Below are 16,463 nucleotides of genomic sequence, written 5' to 3'. Positions count from 1 at the left end.
TCTTATCCCCTTTCGTCTCCGTTGACCCCAGGCGCATTGTTCCTTTTGATTTCCTCGTGCGCTCTTTACTTGCCAACTGAGAGTTTCATCTTTACTCACTCTCTTCCACACTCATTTATACAATTGTTTTTGTGTTTCTGGCCTTTTTGCCTCACCACATTCGCTTTTACAGCAGTCGCTCACTTTAATCGACGGATTTGATCTTGATTTCAAGTCATTCTTCAGAAAAAGGTTAGTGTTTATCTTCAAATCAGAAGGAGTCGTCAAGTTCCCATGGGCAACCGCGGTCGAGCAAGGAACGTGATACTAGAAGGACGAAGACGAGAATAAGGACATACGTGAAAAAGAATGAACGAAACCGAACATGGGAACCACCCAGATGCGAGAAATGTCGGTGACCAAACGTCAGAAAAAAACCAATTTAACGGACGACGGCTGGGTTATCAACAATGATTCCCCAGAGAAGGGGCACAGACACGCAAAGAACAAAAGCAACGCAAATCAAATCAACAACGGCATCCATACCCCTAACAACTAGGTCTCCTCGTCCACTTGGCAGTCAAAATAGGGCGCATTTGTTTCGACCTAGCTATGGGAACTCGACGACGCATTCGAATTACTATACCCGTTGTTGAAACTTCGAAAGCTAACCAAGATCCTAGATATTATAGTTGCATCACCACGCTATATACCGTTACCATGAAGAACCTCATCACTTACACCCTTGCGGCCACGCTTGCCGCCGGCGCCACCGCCCAGCACCACAACCACCAGCACATGCACGCTCGTCGTCACGCTGGATCCAAGGTCGAGAAGCGCAGCCCTGATGTTATCACCGAGTATGTTGTCGGTGCCACTGAGACTGTCTACGAGCTTGCTGGTAAGGAAATCGACATCGACGCCGCCAAGGCCGGTCTGAATGGAGGTAACCTCGTCATTGTTGGCGAGTCTAACCCAACCTACGACGCTCCCGTTGCCCCCCAGACCCCTGCTGCTCAACCTGAGCAGGCTACACAGCCCAAGAAGGAGGTCGGCGCCCAATTCTACGAATCCAAGACTGTCGAGGCTTCTACCGCCGTTGCCGAGCCTGCCTACTCTGCTCCCGCCGTCGTCAAGCCCACCAAGCCCAAGGCTGAGAAGCCCAAGACTGAGAAGCCTAAGACGGGTGGCTCCACCTCTGGTTTCACAGGCACTGGCTCCGGTGTCGACAAGAAGTTCAAGAGCGGCGAGGTTGACTGCGACACCTTCCCCTCCGAGTACGGCGCTGTTGCTCTTGACTGGCTCGAGCTCGGTGGCTGGTCTGGTATCCAGTACGTTCCCGACTTTACCCTCTCATCCACCAGCATTTTCAAGATTGCCACCGCTATCAAGGGCGAGGGCTGCACTCCTGGAGCTATGTGCTCTTACGCCTGCCCTGCTGGTTACCAAAAGACCCAATGGCCCTCCGCTCAGGGTGCCGATAAGGAGTCTGTTGGTGGTCTTTACTGTAACGAGAACGGCAAGCTCGAGCTGACCCGTGAGGACTTCGACACTCTTTGCGATGCTGGTGTTGGTGGTGTCTCCATCCAGAACGACCTCGACGAGGATGTCGTCACTTGCCGAACTGATTACCCCGGAACTGAGAACATGGTCATCCCCGCTCTTGCCAGCGCTGGTAGCTCCGTCAACATCTGCAACCCTGCCCAGGACAAGTACTATGTCTGGGATGGCTCTGGCACCTCTGCTCAGTACTATGTCAACAAGAAGGGCTACAGCATTGAGGACGCTTGTGTTTGGGACAGCCCCAAGGGCAAGGACGCTGGCAACTGGTCTCCTGTTGTCCTCGGTGTCGGCCAAGCTGCCGATGGCAACACCTACATCTCTATCTTCCAGAACCTGCCTACTAGCACTGCATTGCTCGATTTCAACATTGAGATCAAGGGAGATGTTAACACTAAGTGCTCTTACGTTAATGGAAAGTGGAGCGAGGGCGGATCTGGCTGCACTGTAAGTCATACTCTCAAATCAAAACGAGCTATATACTAACTGATTTTGTAGACCACCATCCCCAAGGGTGGCAAGGCTGTTATCCGATACTTCTAAACAAAAGTAATTTTTACTTGTCGAGTAGGATGTGCGTTTTGGAACTTCTTTGTCAATATTCTGGGTGGCAGAGCTCAGGGCCTTTCGGCTGCAGGTCACGGACGAGCCCGAGTAGCGGAGTATCCGGCTGCTCGCACGAGCGAGGCTCCCCCCTTTTGAGCTGGTTAAAATATTTTAGGTGCTGTCTGGATAACGAAAAGGACCGATATTTGATTTGATGGCCGATCTTGGTTGTCTTTTTGATGTCGGGTCTTTTGCCAGCCGTACTTGTTTTTGCGATTTATTTCATACGTCAGCACGTACTTATACATTGCATTTTGGATTGTGTCTTGTATAGTGCACTTGTCACGAACCGACTATGCCTTGAATCATTGTACGGCGACGAACGAGTATAGCCAGCGGTTGCGATTAACTTTTGCATTGGGAGGAGCCCGCGCGGAGTTTTATACCCCGAAGAGAGGGCGGTGGAAGAATCTCTCGGAGCATCAACGATATCAAGTGGTTGACGCCGTTGGGTCCTGGAATAGATGCCGCTCTTAGAGTTTAGCTTGTCTATGTAATGTCTTTGGATTGGATAGTGTATTGTGTCTTTTTGATTTGGGTAATTGAAATCTTCTCTTGCCTTTACGGCTCATGTCCATGAAATAATTGAGTTACACTTGATACATGTGGTTGTCGTTGGTCAGGATAGGCTTTTGCCGTTACATTATGTGTGTTATTCCCCAGACGCCCCAGACGCCATAGCCGATAGCTTGTTTTAGCCGGCTCTGCCGTGCTGCAAGTACAACATACCTGCTAGTTAAACTCGGGCTGCCAGCCAATATTGAGCATCTTGCATTGTTATTGCTGCATGTGACCCTCAATCGAACCAATCCCTCTTCACTGTCATCCTAAATAGATGAAGGGTGGTATCATCGGTACGACTGATGTCTAATGGTTCCAGCATAGCAATTCGCTGTTGAGCTGTTGTTGGCTTAACACCTACCTAGGTAGTGGAATTTGTGTCTAGTATCAATCAACAGCTCTGGGTTGTTGAGACAATAAAAACGAGCAGAGGAGAGAGAGCAGATGCGGCTGAAAGGTGCAGAAGGTAATAACAGTAGAGAGGAGGCTCGACATGGAGATATTGGATGTACAGGGCTTGGCTGTAGCTCAGCGTTGTATTTGTTAGTGACAAAACAAGTCACTGGATATCACCAGGCAATGATAAAAGATAGGCAGCTAAGTTGACGGCGCCGCTAAAGAAGCGTTACTGCAGCCTGCCGTCTGGTAGCGCATCATGATCCCATGCCTCTATCGTCATCGACTCCACACAAGTTTTACCCGGTGTCCATTTAAATACACAGTCCAAGCCTTTCTTTCTCGGCGTTGACTTGGAGCTGCCCGCTGGAGTTTTCTCTCTTCATCTACGGTTCTTTCAAACTCTCGACGATTGAGATCGAGAAAATGTCGCTAAACCGAGTCCAAAGCATCGAGACGCTGACGGCTCCACATGGCCATCATGGGGCTTCTATTGAGAGAAGGGGCAGCGATGCGAGCCTGAGGGTTCGGCGGTTGACATTTAATCCTGTACCGCAGGACTTTGAGACTGCATCGTTGAGGCCGGATGACCAGCCTGCTGAGACTGTTGGTGCTTTCGAGGTCCCTTCATGGAAGAGATTGCGTAAGTTGCCACTTAAATGGTAGTCATACATTGAGCGCTAACGTGTAAGCCCAGTCCAGATTGCTGCTGCTGTTGTACACTGTCTCTTTGCAGCAGGCATAGGTCAGTACCTTCTCAGGCTTGGAACCGAATTTTCAAAGTGATTGACTGGTACTGAATAGTCTTCGGTTATGCTGCTATCAAACCCGTCCTCAAGCTCGAAGGCGCATATTCTGATATCTGCGAGGCCGCCATCCATCAACGCTCGGCAAGTCATGTAGGCGCCATTTCTGACGATCCGCATAACACGTGCGTTGAGATCAGGCTGAACCTGATGTTCACAGTCGCCGCTGTCGGTACGAATGTTGCCGCTCTTCCTGTAGGAGCGATCCTTGATAACTATGGTCCTCGTGTCTGTGGTTTGTTAGGATGCCTCTTTTTGACCACAGGCGCATTACTCATGGCTCATGCCCAGTCCCTACCGTTTGATGGACTTCTACCAGGTTATCTGTTTTTGGCACTTGGAGGTCCATTCACCTATATTTCGTCTTTCCAGCTCTCAAACGCTTTCCCGCGACACTCTGGACTAATCCTAGCACTTTTGACCGGCGCATTCGACTCCTCAAGCGCACTGTTTCTTGTTTACCGTCTTGTATATAACGCCACTGATGGGGCCTTTACTTTGCACCGCTTCTTCCTCTTTTATTTAGTTGTCCCGATATTGATCTTCATCAGCCAGATTCTAATCATGCCAGGCCAATCTTACAAGACGGTTGGAGAACTTGTCGACCAAGCCGCTGAGGCGGATGATGATATCATTATCCACTCAACTACAAGCACGCAGCAGGAAATTAACGAGCATACGGCCCTGCTACGTGACGAGCGTCGTGAGGAAAGAGAGCGGCGCGAAGCCGTGGTACACGACATCGAGAACCTCTTGGGATCAGCCAAGGGCGATGACCAAGTTGAAGCCAGTGAACGAAAACATGTTGCTTCGGGAGTATGGGGAGTTCTTCATGACTGTACTGTCATCGAGCAGATTCGGTCTCCTTGGTTTATACTCATCTGTCTTTTCACTGTTGTGCAGATGACGCGAATCAACTTCTTTGTTGCTACCATCCGACCACAGTACGAGGCTATTTTTGGCGACCGTGAACGCGCAGTCAGGGTCAATACCTTCTTTGACGTGGCCCTCCCAGCCGGCGGGATCTTTGCGATTCCTTTCATTGGTACAGCTCTTGACCATGTCAGCACTGTTCTTGTGTTGTCAGCTCTTGTGGCATGCGGAACGCTCATCGGTATTCTGGGCGTATTGCCTTTTGAGTGGGCAGCATACACTGGAATTATCCTCTTCGTTCTATACCGTCCGTTTTACTACACTGCAGTGTCTGACTACAGTGCCAAAGTGTTTGGTTTCCGAACCTTTGGAACTGTATACGGTCTCATCATCTGCCTCTCTGGCCTGCTCAACTTTTCACAGTCTGGTCTCGATGTTCTCTTTCACCAGACCTTTAATGGCAACCCAGTACCCGTCGATATCATGCTTCTGGTTATTGGCCTGGCTGTAGGTGTGTCACTTGTTGTCTTTGTAGCAATGGAGCTTCGCAAGATGCAGCAAAAGGCCAGGGCGGGTATATCTCAATGAACCAGGATCGATGGATCGACGAAACCCCAACTTCGATTTTGTCTCTATCGAGGGTTTCCCTCTTCAGTGTTTCTAAGCTTATCCTAAGACCTAAGAGTTGGCTACTTGATTAACGCATTTACTTAGCACCTACGAGAGATAGGCTTTGGATGGTAAAACATATCTTTAAACTGACCCATCTTGCAACGATATTGCCCTCTGTAGCAAGTGATATGGATATTTAATAGACGTCCGTTCTGGCCGTCTACTAAGGCCTTTTAGCCCACGATGTACCTCCTCCAACTCCAAATTTTGAATGTGTATGTCTTCCTCAGGATGCAAGACGACTGTGCCAAATGAAACCAGTTTGGCCGCAAATTTCACGACTCTTAGAACACTGGGATAAAATAATCAGTCGAGAATTTATTCAAGGTTTCGCATATTTCTAATGCTCCGCTTAAGGATAAGTATAACAAAAAAGATGAGTGACCTTAACAGTGGTAGCCCAGAAATCCACCAGACAATCGCCATCGGTCATTCACCTGTTGGATACACTGATTTCAGAGGTCGCTCTGGCACTGCGTAAATGCTAGAGAAGAAGTAACAAGGTGTATACATGTAGTCAAGAGGTTTGAACCATTGCAGCCAGTACCTTTTTCAAAGGCACCAGCGGTAAGGTTGAAGTTCGACAAGTATTGACTAAAATTTACCAGGTCAGGTACAGTCAGTCTAATAAATGCATTTCAGGGAACCTCTTGATCAACTGTTAAGAGGTTACTGACCCCACATTCCCCCGCATTCCATGTCTCCTCATTATAGGGTAGAAAGTTTGGGGAAATACCTACTCCAACATGGCATAGATAGTCGTTCATCCACTTTCATCATCTAAACATCTGGACCCTTAAATTGTCCCCGTTTAACAATGGATGACCCCCTCAGTTACCTCCCTCCTTGCCATCCAGCCACTCATGGTCCAATTCTCGTCGGACACAGAGGATCCAATATTCGAATGTCTATACTGAATGCCACTCGAATGCCCAACTTCTCCTGAAAGTCTCTCGTGGTTTCCGTATACTGTAACGCATGCACCGGGAAGGGACCAAACATTCACATTATGGAACTATCAAGGACCTGCTTCATATTAGGAAAGTCTTCGATGCACAGTCACCAACGCAAACCCAATGGATCTAGAACCCTTTAATACTGATCGTTAAGATCAAAACGCTTTCTGCTTTTACATCAGCCGTAAATCGTCCGACAGAGTTGCCATATCTTACGTTGACCTGCCTTTGTTTTCACACAACTTGACGAGGGTAACTGACGCAACAGCACAAGTTGATCTTCCCACATCCTGAATTTGATGAAGTTGCACGCTAATAAAGGCCAATTTCCCATTCAATACTGAGCCTGGAGTCAGAGAGCTAAAAGGAGTAGCAGAAGGGATCGTGCGTTTTGCTTCAGCAGTTATGGTCTTGATTATAGCCAGTAATAAGACATTCGTCGTTGCGACTAGCGTCCATGGAGCTACCAAGAGCTAATGTATGATTTGGGATGCTCAGCTACGAGAATGCGAATGAGGGCCGATGTCAAGCGAATGTTTCTAGATTGCTGATTCAAGTGAGTAGCGAAAACTATATACCAAACATGAGATATGGATGTCATGGGTGAGATAAGGGAGACTAAACGAGGTAAATCAGAGCATGGCAGACAAAAGCATAAATAGAGATGGGCCAATCCTTGCCCATTACATGTGCGAGCCACTCTGGGATGAGAGCAATGGCAACTCGCGGGCATTACCGGACTTCTAAACACAACCTTGATGGCTGTTCAGCGGCCTTTAGTAACTAACAATAGAAGTTTTGGTAATATATGGCAAAATCAGAGACATGTAAGTGGACGACAGCAAAACATTTTGCGGTAAGAGATTAGCTGAACCCTTATACAGGAACCACGTCCTTGAACAATGCAACGCCCTTCTTGATCTGTTCAGCCAGACGGTCCAAATAAACTATATCGATACCGCAAAGGATTCAGCTCGTGCTTTTCCAGGCATTTTCAGTTGACCAGGACCGTCATATACTCTAACCCTGACATATGTATCTGGATGTTGAAAAGTCCTAAAGTTGCATTGCAGTTCCCACTGCCCCTACTGCAGCCTCTCGTGCTCTGCGGACGACCTCACCCCGTCTCTCTTCATTCTCCTCCTTGATCCGTTCCTCGACATCATCTCTGACACCACCAAGGTCAGGAGGTATCGTCTGGAACTGAACGCTTGGTGCTGCCTCCACGAAGCGAAGTTGTTCTGTAACGTGCTGCACAATTTCTTGCAAACGTTTCGGGGGGTTTCGATTCACTCGGGGTTCACCCAGGATTTGTTCCAGAGTAGGGAACAGAGTATCCTGTCGGAAATGATCGCGCCAGGGGGCATGCTCTGGAAGAATGGGGTTGATCTTGTCCTGGGCGTTGATAGCGATACTGGTCTCATATGTCCATGCCCTGGCCACGTTTCGGGGAGTATACCCGCCACCTCCAAAAAGAATCATGGGAATACCCATGTCCTTGCAGAACTTGACACAGGCTCCGTGTCCTTGAACTTGAAGGTTGAAGCGACCAAGACGGTCACCGGCTAGAGAGTCAGCACCGCATTGCAGCGCGATGGCACCCGGTCGGAACTTTTCAACGATCTTGCCAATCACGGTATTGAATAAATGATCGTATTGTTCGTCAGTGATGCCATCATTCAAGGGCACATTGAAGGCATGGTGCGCACCGGGGTTGTGCTCGCTCTTAGGACCGTTGTCATCAAGAGCACCAGTACCAGGAAAGAAGTTGTTTGGGTCGTATTTATGAAAAGAGACAGTCATGACTCTATCAGTAGAGAAGAAGGCTTCTTCTACTCCGTCGCCGTGATGGACATCAATGTCAATGTACAAGACTCGGGGATAATGGCGAAGGAGTTGGAGAATGGCGATCACAATGTCATTGATGTAGCAGAACCCGGACGCTTCAGACCTCTTGGCGTGATGAAGGCCACCGCCCCAAGAGATGGCAATATCAGACTGCTTTGAGCAAATCTTTCTGGCTGCATCAAGGGACCCGCCAGCGGACAAAGAACAATAATTGAATAGGCCATCAAAGAGGGGACAGTCAGACCCACCCAGGTTGAACTTCAGGTCGACTCCTTGGTTTTCGAGATCTCGAGGTACTGGCTCAGGCAGTACTGTGCCGAGGAAGTCCAGATAGTCCGAGGAGTGAAACTCGGCGAGTTCCTCGTATGTGGCCGACCTGGAGATATAATTGTCCATGGCGAAAGACATGCCGTAAGAGTAAATGAGACTCTTGGAAAGTGTTAACCGCCAGGGCTTCATGGGATGAGTGACACCGAAGTGATGTTCCTCGATGTCCGGGTTACAGTGAAATGATACATTGTATCCCTTGGGTCGGGTGATGCCGGACTCTTCGGCGAGGCGTTTGCATTTGTTGTAGAATTTGGCATTTTCCATCTCACTGGCTAAGCCGAGCGGAGTATTGGAGTACTCTTCCACGAGAGAGTTGTCGCGATCATCGTCTGGTATATGTGGAAGATAGTTGGGCTTTGGCACCCGGTACCTGTAGGAGTCTATATCCATTGCTACTAGAGTATAAGTGATCCCTTGTTGGGAATCTTTATGCAATATAGAATGCGACGCAGCTGATTGATGGATGAGTGGGTGGGCGACTGAGTAAGTTAGTTTTGTAAGTCCGGTGCGTTTCAAAGAACAAGTCTTGCACTATAATTTTGTGGTGGTTCAATAGAAAAGAATAAGCGTAGTACGGTGTTGCTAATGAATGACACTCGTGCAGGAAGTCGGTGGTTGAGCTGTGTGAGTTGAGTTGATGTAGCTGGTAAAATGAATGGCTTCAGATGTTTGAAGTCGAAAATGACAAATGCAAGCGGCAACTCTTAGCTAGCAGGCCTAGGCACTGAGGTAGATGCACTAGAGTCAGATTTGGTCACTGTAATGTGGGGAGTACCTGCTAACCTTAGTAGACTGATAAGTACCCCAGTGAAGCAAACAATGTTCTCGCTCTGAAACCCTTGCTTTCTCAATTTCAGAGACTTGTCGTTGGATGGAAATTGCCAGGAACCACCTGCAGATTCCACCATCTTGATCTATCTATACCGTATAAAGTCTAGTCAATGGCAGCCCAGACTTGTGGCTGCAGCATGTGGCGGTGATTGAAAGGCTGGCGCTGAAGGGGATTAAACGTCACTTGACCTCTTTAGGTTGCTTGCTACTTCACAAAACTTACACCAACCTCATGCCTCCACCTTTTTCCTATTCTTCATCGTATCGTATTCAAAGAAAGCGCTCCTTCGAAAGAGAAGAGAACAAACATCAATCCAAGGCTGCTTCTTGTATTCTCTTACTTTAGTTGAGCTGCGCTGACTGAGCACTGCGACTCTTACGGTTGTCAAATCCAACTCAAAATCATCATCTCAAATAAAAGGAACAAGCGAGTGCAAGTGGGTATTGAGGTGAGCTGAGCCGAGTCATTCATGCTGATTCCTCTCTGCGTTCTTTGAATCTTGTATCTTGAATCTGGGCTTGCTTTTGCTTCTGGCGTTGCTTGCGACAGCCAAAGTCTCCCCCCTGCCCCCTGCTCTTTCCTCTGCTGTTTGGCTTCGGAAATTTGCGTCCACTGTATCTACGGGACCACTTGCCTTGCATCTTCTAAAAAGTCACTCCTTGTCCTGCCTTTTGTCTTGATTTGACCAAGAACAGACCAATCCACTTGTCGGGTTGTCTCATACTTCTTCTATTCTTCTTGATCTGCATCCGTTCACACATAAATACATACGTTCACTGGCCTGACGGTACAGCACCATCTGTCGAACGGTTTTTGAGAGCTTCGACTTTGTCGCAACCGCATTTCTCTGTTAGCTCTTATCGCGTCGCATTCTCATCGTTAATAATCATGCCTAGAGACGATTTGTCCATCGACTTCGTCAAGAGGATGCCTCAAGCCGAGCCCCTCGATCCCGGCATAATCCTCGAAGATTGGATCAATCGAGTCCAAAATCTCCCCGAAGAGATCCAATTTGTCCAAAGCGAGGTTGCCGACAAAGACCGCCAATATAACGAGTGTGTGCGTATAATCGAGGATCGCGACGGGAAGATTCAAAAATGGATAAAGACCAATGGAAGCCACGAGCCAAACCCTAAGGAGGAGCTTCTTCGAGCCCAGGTTCGCGAGAATTATGCTCGAGCAGATCAGCTGTCGCAGGAAAAGATCGTTTTGCACCAGAAGATGCAGCTCTTAATGGACAAGCATCTACGGAACTTGGACTCTCAGATAAAGCAGCTTTACGACAGAGCCGAACCTGGTTTTACTGACCCCGACGAGGTCCCATCCTTGCTCCGACCAAGCGCCGCAAACCATACCGCTCCCTCAATTCGTGCCATCAACCCAGCGAGCCACATGACGACTACCGCTGGCCCATCCACTCCTCTCGCCGCCGCCGCGCAAACCTCTTCAAATCCTACCCTCGCTCGACTTCCCAATCATCCAAATGTCCGACACGCACAGGCTCAGCAGCATGCCGCATCCGCTCCTGCAACACCTGCGGCTAGCATAATCCTGAACAGACAAAGAGAGGGATCTGCAGGGCCTGCAACGAAACGAGCTCCTCGTGTAAACCCTGCTTTGGGTACTTTGCCAACTGCGTCTAGTGGTTTGGCAAGACATTCCTCGCTCGGTCCAGGCACCCCTAAGGGAGGTGCACCTGGAGGAGCAGGGCTGGCGAGGGCAGGAAGTGCAGGTCCTAGAGCTGGTTCTGTCAAGTCAACAGGAACAGTGGGCGGGCGTCGAGGTACCCCGACAGGTGGAGCAAGAAAAAAGATGCCCAACAAGTCGAACCTATCGCGAGTAAAGAAGGCTTCGAACCGAAACTCCCCTGCGGTAACGAATGATAGTGAGCTTTCGGATGTCGACAGCGGTAGTGGGGAAGAAGAAGAGGGCGCCGACGGTCGATCAAGGGGTACACCCGTGGCCGACGGCAAAGATATGGACGGCGATGACATACTAGGAGATGCTGATGAAGACGACGAAGAGGCTGGCGACGACAAGAAATATTGCCTGTGCCATAACGTTAGCTACGGCGATATGGTTGCATGCGACAATGATAATTGTCCTTACGAGTGGTTCCACTGGTCCTGCGTCGGTCTCAAAAGCGAGCCCAACGGGACGTGGTACTGTCCAGTGTGCGCTGAGAAGTTTAAGAAGAGCAAGTAGCCTTGGCTATATAGGGGGTTTTGGAAGGGACAAAATCGAGTGCTTTGGTAACAAAGTAACACACACTTGATAAGATGGGCGGGCACCAGCGTTAACGGGGTGGTATATACCCATACTGCTTCGAGTAGCCAGTATCTGACCCTTGAGTTGAAAGAGCAGAAACTAGGAACATACTCTGGTTACTTTAATCGTTTAATCATCCTTCTATTTGACTTTCTTATGAGACATTACGCAGGCCCGAGAACGCATTCGACGACACCACGTCTAACCCCCTCCGCCTCTTCTCGCAGTTGTTCTACCTTGGCACCTTTTTGACGTGCCTTGTCAATAAAATCGTCGAGTGAACCGCCAACACCAAAGTACAAACGTTTTGCGCCGACATAGGCGCCCGCTTGGCTGCCCTCAGTACCTCGCTCCCTTTCTAGGATCAAGAAGAGAGTCTCAAGGAAAGCTTGGAGGGCAAACGGCGAGTAGATTGTCTCGGCGCCCAAGATCAATGTAGCGTTTGGCTGACCGTTCCCCGAAGGTAGAGTGTAGAGGAGATCCACGAACTCTTGTGACCATGCTCCGGAAACGAAAGAAAGTGTGATGTTTGATTCTTGGAGGAACTGTTGAAAAGCTGCAAGGACATCGGGACCAAGCTCGACTTCGCCCTCGATTGAAAAGGCTTCTTGGAGAGCAGGTAGCTGAGTGTTATTAAGAGCCCAGGAGAGAATGAAATTGGGAAGAGTGACCAGTTGGAGGACTGAAGGGTTGTAGTCCGCCAAGATGAGAGACAGAGGCTTCTTTTCTGATTTCGAGGTCATGGCCCATTGAAAGACGGCCAGAGATGGTAACGCAGTCCCGCATCCAAGCTGTTGGGGTAGAGTTAGACACACCATACTTAGTACACACATTGTCCTCTCTCTACTTACCTCCATAACTCGAAAAGGTTTCTCTTCCAGCGTTGAGACAGCCTTATTCGCGGCCAGAACCTTGACAAGGTCAACACTGCTCTCCCAACTCTTGAAGCCGCCCTCATAAACCCCCGTTTTTACATCATGACTACCCAGACCCTCGGACTGCACTCCAGCGACATCCTCCTCTTCAGCCATCAGTTGCACCCTCACATCCCACAACTCTCTCCGTGGTAACTGAACGTTAGTTCCATCGTCAAGCTCAACATCTAGAAGACCGTAAGCGATCTTGGACGGTTGCTGGGCGAGAAGATCAGACAGTTGATGGAGAGTTGGTGGAAGCTGAGGTTTTCCTGCGACAGGAAATGCACTGCTGGTGGCTGCAGGAGCTGGGACTGTTGGCTTGACAGTTGAAGAGTTCTGCTCATCGTCAGAAATGTCGTCGCCTGCGAATCCAAATGAGAAAGACATGGCGAATGGTGTTTATTCGTATCTGTTTTCTCTTGAAGTGAGTAATGGCAAAAAGTTGTGAGTGTGTGCACTGTGTTAGGTGGTAGTATAGTGGGGCGTAGGGGCGACAAAGTTAGTGAGTGGTAATGTGCCGGACACTGTCTTTGAGAATCTCATCGACTCCCGCGGTTCTATCCGTCGTCAATCTCAATGATTTATTCTTCACCGTTGCCAACGTCACCACGATTGAGCTTTAAACTTATATTATAACTATAAAAGGACATCACAGGAATAACCTCTCCCGATTGTCCGAAATGCGTCCGTCCTTGTTAAGACTGGCATCAGCCACCACTACCCAGCGTGGTCTGAAGCCAAACCCCATGGCTCTCCTCCCTCCTATTCCCTTGTATCGACGACTCCTACGTGCCCATCGCAAGCATCTACCGCCTGAGATGAGAATTCTCGGAGATGAGTACATCAAGGCTGAGTTCAGAGCGCATAGAAAGGTGGATAACCCGGCTCATCTGGTATGTTGATTTGAAGAGGAATTATGAGGAGAGAGAGATTGACCTAGAGAATAGATTGGGTTCTTGACAGAGTGGCAGATGTATGCGCAAAAGATCGAGGGTGACCAGTGGGTAGGTGATAAGCTAGATGAGCAGAAGCTCTCGAAGATGAGTGGTGAGCGCCTATGACCGAGTATCATCTTGCAGACCTGTTACTGATTCCATGAAAGATGAGCAAATACATCAACTATACGAGCTGATGCAGGCTATTCAAAACAGAGGTAAAGAGGGTGGTGAGCAGGAATCATAGACACCTGGATATTATACATGTTGTAGACATATATTGTACGACTGATCGAGCAAATCTTTCGTCTTGAATTTCATTGAGCATTTACATGCATAATCGATGTCCTGATGACACATAGTGATGTAGAGCTTACTAGATGGTCGCAATGAACAAAAGATAGTGTGAATGAATAAGGAGTTGGATAGACCTCTCGTTATCTCCCTATATCTTCGCAAATGACACATGGCTATCTATCATGTATTCTTCCCAGATCCCTCGCATCTAACTGCTCATTTTCCTTCCAATGCCTCTGCAATCCATACTGCTTGAATGGCGCTGACCTTTTTTGCATAGTTCTTATTAGTATAAACGTGCTCGAGAAACATGATGGCTTCTTTCTTTTGCCCGTGTAGCACGCTAGCTGGGTGAATGGCCACAACGTGCTTGCCTTGAACAGTGACGTAACTACTATCGGGAGCCAGCATTGCAGTCTTCAGAGCGAAGCCTCGCATGAAGCACTTGAGGACTTGCTCTGCGCGCTCAGGTGAGATGGGTACAAACGGCTGGGGATCAGCTGGTGGAGCTTCATCCAAAAGCTTCTCCTTGAGACACATGCCGCGAAGCTGCCTTCGAATGTTCAAAGCCTGTCTCATGTTTCGCATGTTGATCTTCCGTTGCTTACACCAATTCACTCTGTCTGCGTTTTCGGCCGTGTACTGCTGAATGGTGGTGAGATACGTAATGATGTCTCCCTCACGGCGCTGAAGCTCCTTTCTAAAGGTCTCAACCTCTTCCTGTGCCTCTTCAGATTGTATACTCAAAAAGATGTCTTCGCCAGATGTGATGCAGGAAATAATGTCGATTGCTTCAACCACGCAGTCAAACTCAGGATTAGCAGCAGCAAGCAGCACAGCTCCCAGAGGCGCAGATATGGGGAAACGGGCCATCGTTTCACCAGTCTTTGTGATGGTGCCATCATCGTTTAGAGCTCCAAGGAAATGCAAGTGAATGAGTGCCTTCTCAATTGCTTCTGTTTCTGGTGGATCCATAAGAGGAAACGCCAAAACATCTTGAATCCCGCGCGCCTTCATAGTCAATACCGCCCCTAGGACATCATTGCGAAGAATTTCCGGAAGATCGGAATCTTGTAGTGTCTTGAAAGCCGCTTCTGGGTACAGGCGGAAACATTTACCTGGGCCTTCACGGCCAGCTCGACCAGTTCGTTGAACAGCAGACGACTTTGAGATAGGCTTGGCGAGGAGAGATTCCATACCAAGACGAGTTCGGTATTGCTTCACCTTGGCTTTTCCACAGTCCACCACGTATCTGACTCCGGGTACAGTGACTGATGTCTCGGCAATGTTTGTTGCCAACACGATCTTTCGAGTAAACGATGCCTTGAGAGGCAGGAATGCTTCGCGTTGTGCATCCATCGATAATTGACCATACAACGGGAAGACCTTGATCTTGGGGACGTTCGATGCCAGTGTTCCCGCGTATTCTTCGATTAATTTTTGCGCCACCTCAATTTCTTCTTGGCCTGTCAGGAAAGCGAGGATGTCTCCAGGAAGTTGCTCTTGCAGATGGATTTTGTATATCGTTTTGAGAAGCGCGTCCTGAAGGTCAGCTACTGGTCGTGGCTCATGATGAACCGTCACCGGATATTGTCTTCCTTTGATCTTGAGAACTTGGAGCAAATTCTCGTCTTGCGTCTTGGGGCGAACATCTTTGAAGAACTCCTGGATACCCTCCACGTCTGCTGTGGCACTCATGATGACGACCTTGAGAGGAATGCCGGCGCGACCAGACAGATCGCTAGAGAGAATCTGCTTTAGAAAACCGACCAGGAGATCGACGTCGAGACTCCGCTCGTGGATTTCGTCAACCACAATAGCGCTGTAATTTTTGAGATTTGGGTCTCGCAGCAGTTCTTGGAGCAGCATACCCTCAGTCAGGAACTTGATCCGCGAACCCTTCGGCACTTGATGGTCGAATCGAACTGAATAACCAACCAAGCCATCCGGTCGGCCTTTTCCTAAGGGGGTTCCGGCTTCCTGGGCAACTCGATGGGCCAGCGTCGTCGCGGCGACTCGTCGAGGCTGTGTAATAGCAACCGCGCCCCCAACTGAAATTTCTTCGTCTGATCCAGCGAGCTTGATCCTTTGCCGCCTACACCAGGGCTCCTGGCAGAGAAACTGAGGGACTTGTGTACTTTTACCGGAACCTGTCTCGCCCACTAGAACAAGAACATCGCTGTTGTTTCGCAGCGCCTGCTGGATGTCCTCGCGATACTGCCAGATGGGAAGCTGTTTGCGAGTTTTGAGTAGTTTCGGGTCTTCTCGACTTCGTGCCTTTTCATTGTAACGGTTTTTGACCTGGTAGTCCTTGTGATTTTTGGCTGGCCTTTGCTGCGAATTCTCTTTCTTCTTCTCTGGTACGGTGGTAGCTGTTACTGTTGTTGGGGTCTCGCTGCCTGTTGTTTCCGATGCCTTTGCATCGACTTGTTTAGGCTTGGGGGGCGCTGTGAGGTAACCCTCTAAGGAAATGACTTTTCCTCCGACGGTCAAAGCATTCGAATCCTTTGACTTGGTTTTTCTCTTCTTAGCTGGAGGCCTAGAATTATTGTCGGTTGCCATTGTGTTTATAGTTGCTCGTGTTCTTACAGGTTCATTAAAGCCTGTGGTTTTTACTCTCGAAAATT

At 48.8% G+C, this 16,463-nt stretch overlaps 7 protein-coding genes across 7 annotated transcripts; 4 read left to right on the top strand and 3 right to left on the bottom strand.

Annotated features, from left to right (window-relative positions):
• Positions 1-699: 699 nt before the first annotated feature.
• On the top strand, positions 700-2,082 carry EDB82DRAFT_471914 (uncharacterized protein; the record flags this gene model as incomplete). Its single annotated transcript, XM_025729660.1, has 2 exons — positions 700-1,986; positions 2,038-2,082. The coding sequence occupies 2 exons, from the start codon at positions 700-702 to the stop codon at positions 2,080-2,082; spliced, it is 1,332 nt and encodes a 443-aa protein (XP_025588863.1).
• Positions 2,083-3,528: 1,446 nt separating this feature from the next.
• On the top strand, positions 3,529-5,369 carry EDB82DRAFT_471913 (major facilitator superfamily domain-containing protein; the record flags this gene model as incomplete). Its single annotated transcript, XM_025729661.1, has 3 exons — positions 3,529-3,745; positions 3,800-3,847; positions 3,907-5,369. 3 exons carry the CDS (start codon positions 3,529-3,531, stop codon positions 5,367-5,369), a joined length of 1,728 nt encoding a protein of 575 aa, XP_025588864.1.
• A 1,934-nt stretch (positions 5,370-7,303) lies between these two features.
• On the bottom strand, positions 7,304-9,363 carry EDB82DRAFT_72076 (uncharacterized protein). Its single transcript, XM_025729662.2, has one exon. The coding sequence runs from the start codon at positions 8,975-8,977 to the stop codon at positions 7,466-7,468; it is 1,512 nt and encodes a 503-aa protein (XP_025588865.1). The 5' UTR covers positions 8,978-9,363; the 3' UTR covers positions 7,304-7,465.
• An 803-nt stretch (positions 9,364-10,166) lies between these two features.
• On the top strand, positions 10,167-11,866 carry EDB82DRAFT_72006 (inhibitor of growth proteins N-terminal histone-binding-domain-containing protein). Its single transcript, XM_025729663.2, has 2 exons — positions 10,167-11,726; positions 11,784-11,866. The coding sequence occupies exon 1, from the start codon at positions 10,308-10,310 to the stop codon at positions 11,622-11,624; it is 1,317 nt and encodes a 438-aa protein (XP_025588866.1). The 5' UTR covers positions 10,167-10,307; the 3' UTR covers positions 11,625-11,726; positions 11,784-11,866.
• On the bottom strand, positions 11,738-13,130 carry EDB82DRAFT_71962 (uncharacterized protein). The gene is made up of 2 exons (XM_025729664.2): positions 12,539-13,130; positions 11,738-12,478 (listed from the first exon to the last, which is right to left on the bottom strand). The coding sequence occupies exons 1-2, from the start codon at positions 12,989-12,991 to the stop codon at positions 11,852-11,854; spliced, it is 1,080 nt and encodes a 359-aa protein (XP_025588867.1). The 5' UTR covers positions 12,992-13,130; the 3' UTR covers positions 11,738-11,851.
• EDB82DRAFT_489184 (acetate non-utilizing protein 9, mitochondrial) lies at positions 13,127-13,877 on the top strand. Its single transcript, XM_025729666.2, has 3 exons — positions 13,127-13,497; positions 13,552-13,651; positions 13,707-13,877. Exons 1-3 carry the CDS (start codon positions 13,285-13,287, stop codon positions 13,784-13,786), a joined length of 393 nt encoding a protein of 130 aa, XP_025588868.1. The 5' UTR covers positions 13,127-13,284; the 3' UTR covers positions 13,787-13,877.
• EDB82DRAFT_489182 (P-loop containing nucleoside triphosphate hydrolase protein) lies at positions 13,878-16,432 on the bottom strand. Its single transcript, XM_025729667.2, has one exon. The coding sequence runs from the start codon at positions 16,396-16,398 to the stop codon at positions 14,053-14,055; it is 2,346 nt and encodes a 781-aa protein (XP_025588869.1). The 5' UTR covers positions 16,399-16,432; the 3' UTR covers positions 13,878-14,052.
• Between the last annotated feature and the right edge of the window lie 31 nt (positions 16,433-16,463).

This window comes from Fusarium venenatum (genome assembly GCF_020744135.1).
Source record: "Fusarium venenatum strain MPI-CAGE-CH-0201 chromosome Unknown EDB82scaffold_1, whole genome shotgun sequence".
Classification (NCBI taxonomy): Eukaryota; Fungi; Ascomycota; class Sordariomycetes; order Hypocreales; family Nectriaceae; genus Fusarium; species Fusarium venenatum.
Note: the sequence above shows the minus strand (reverse complement) of the source record. Positions and strands in the feature narration are given on the sequence as shown.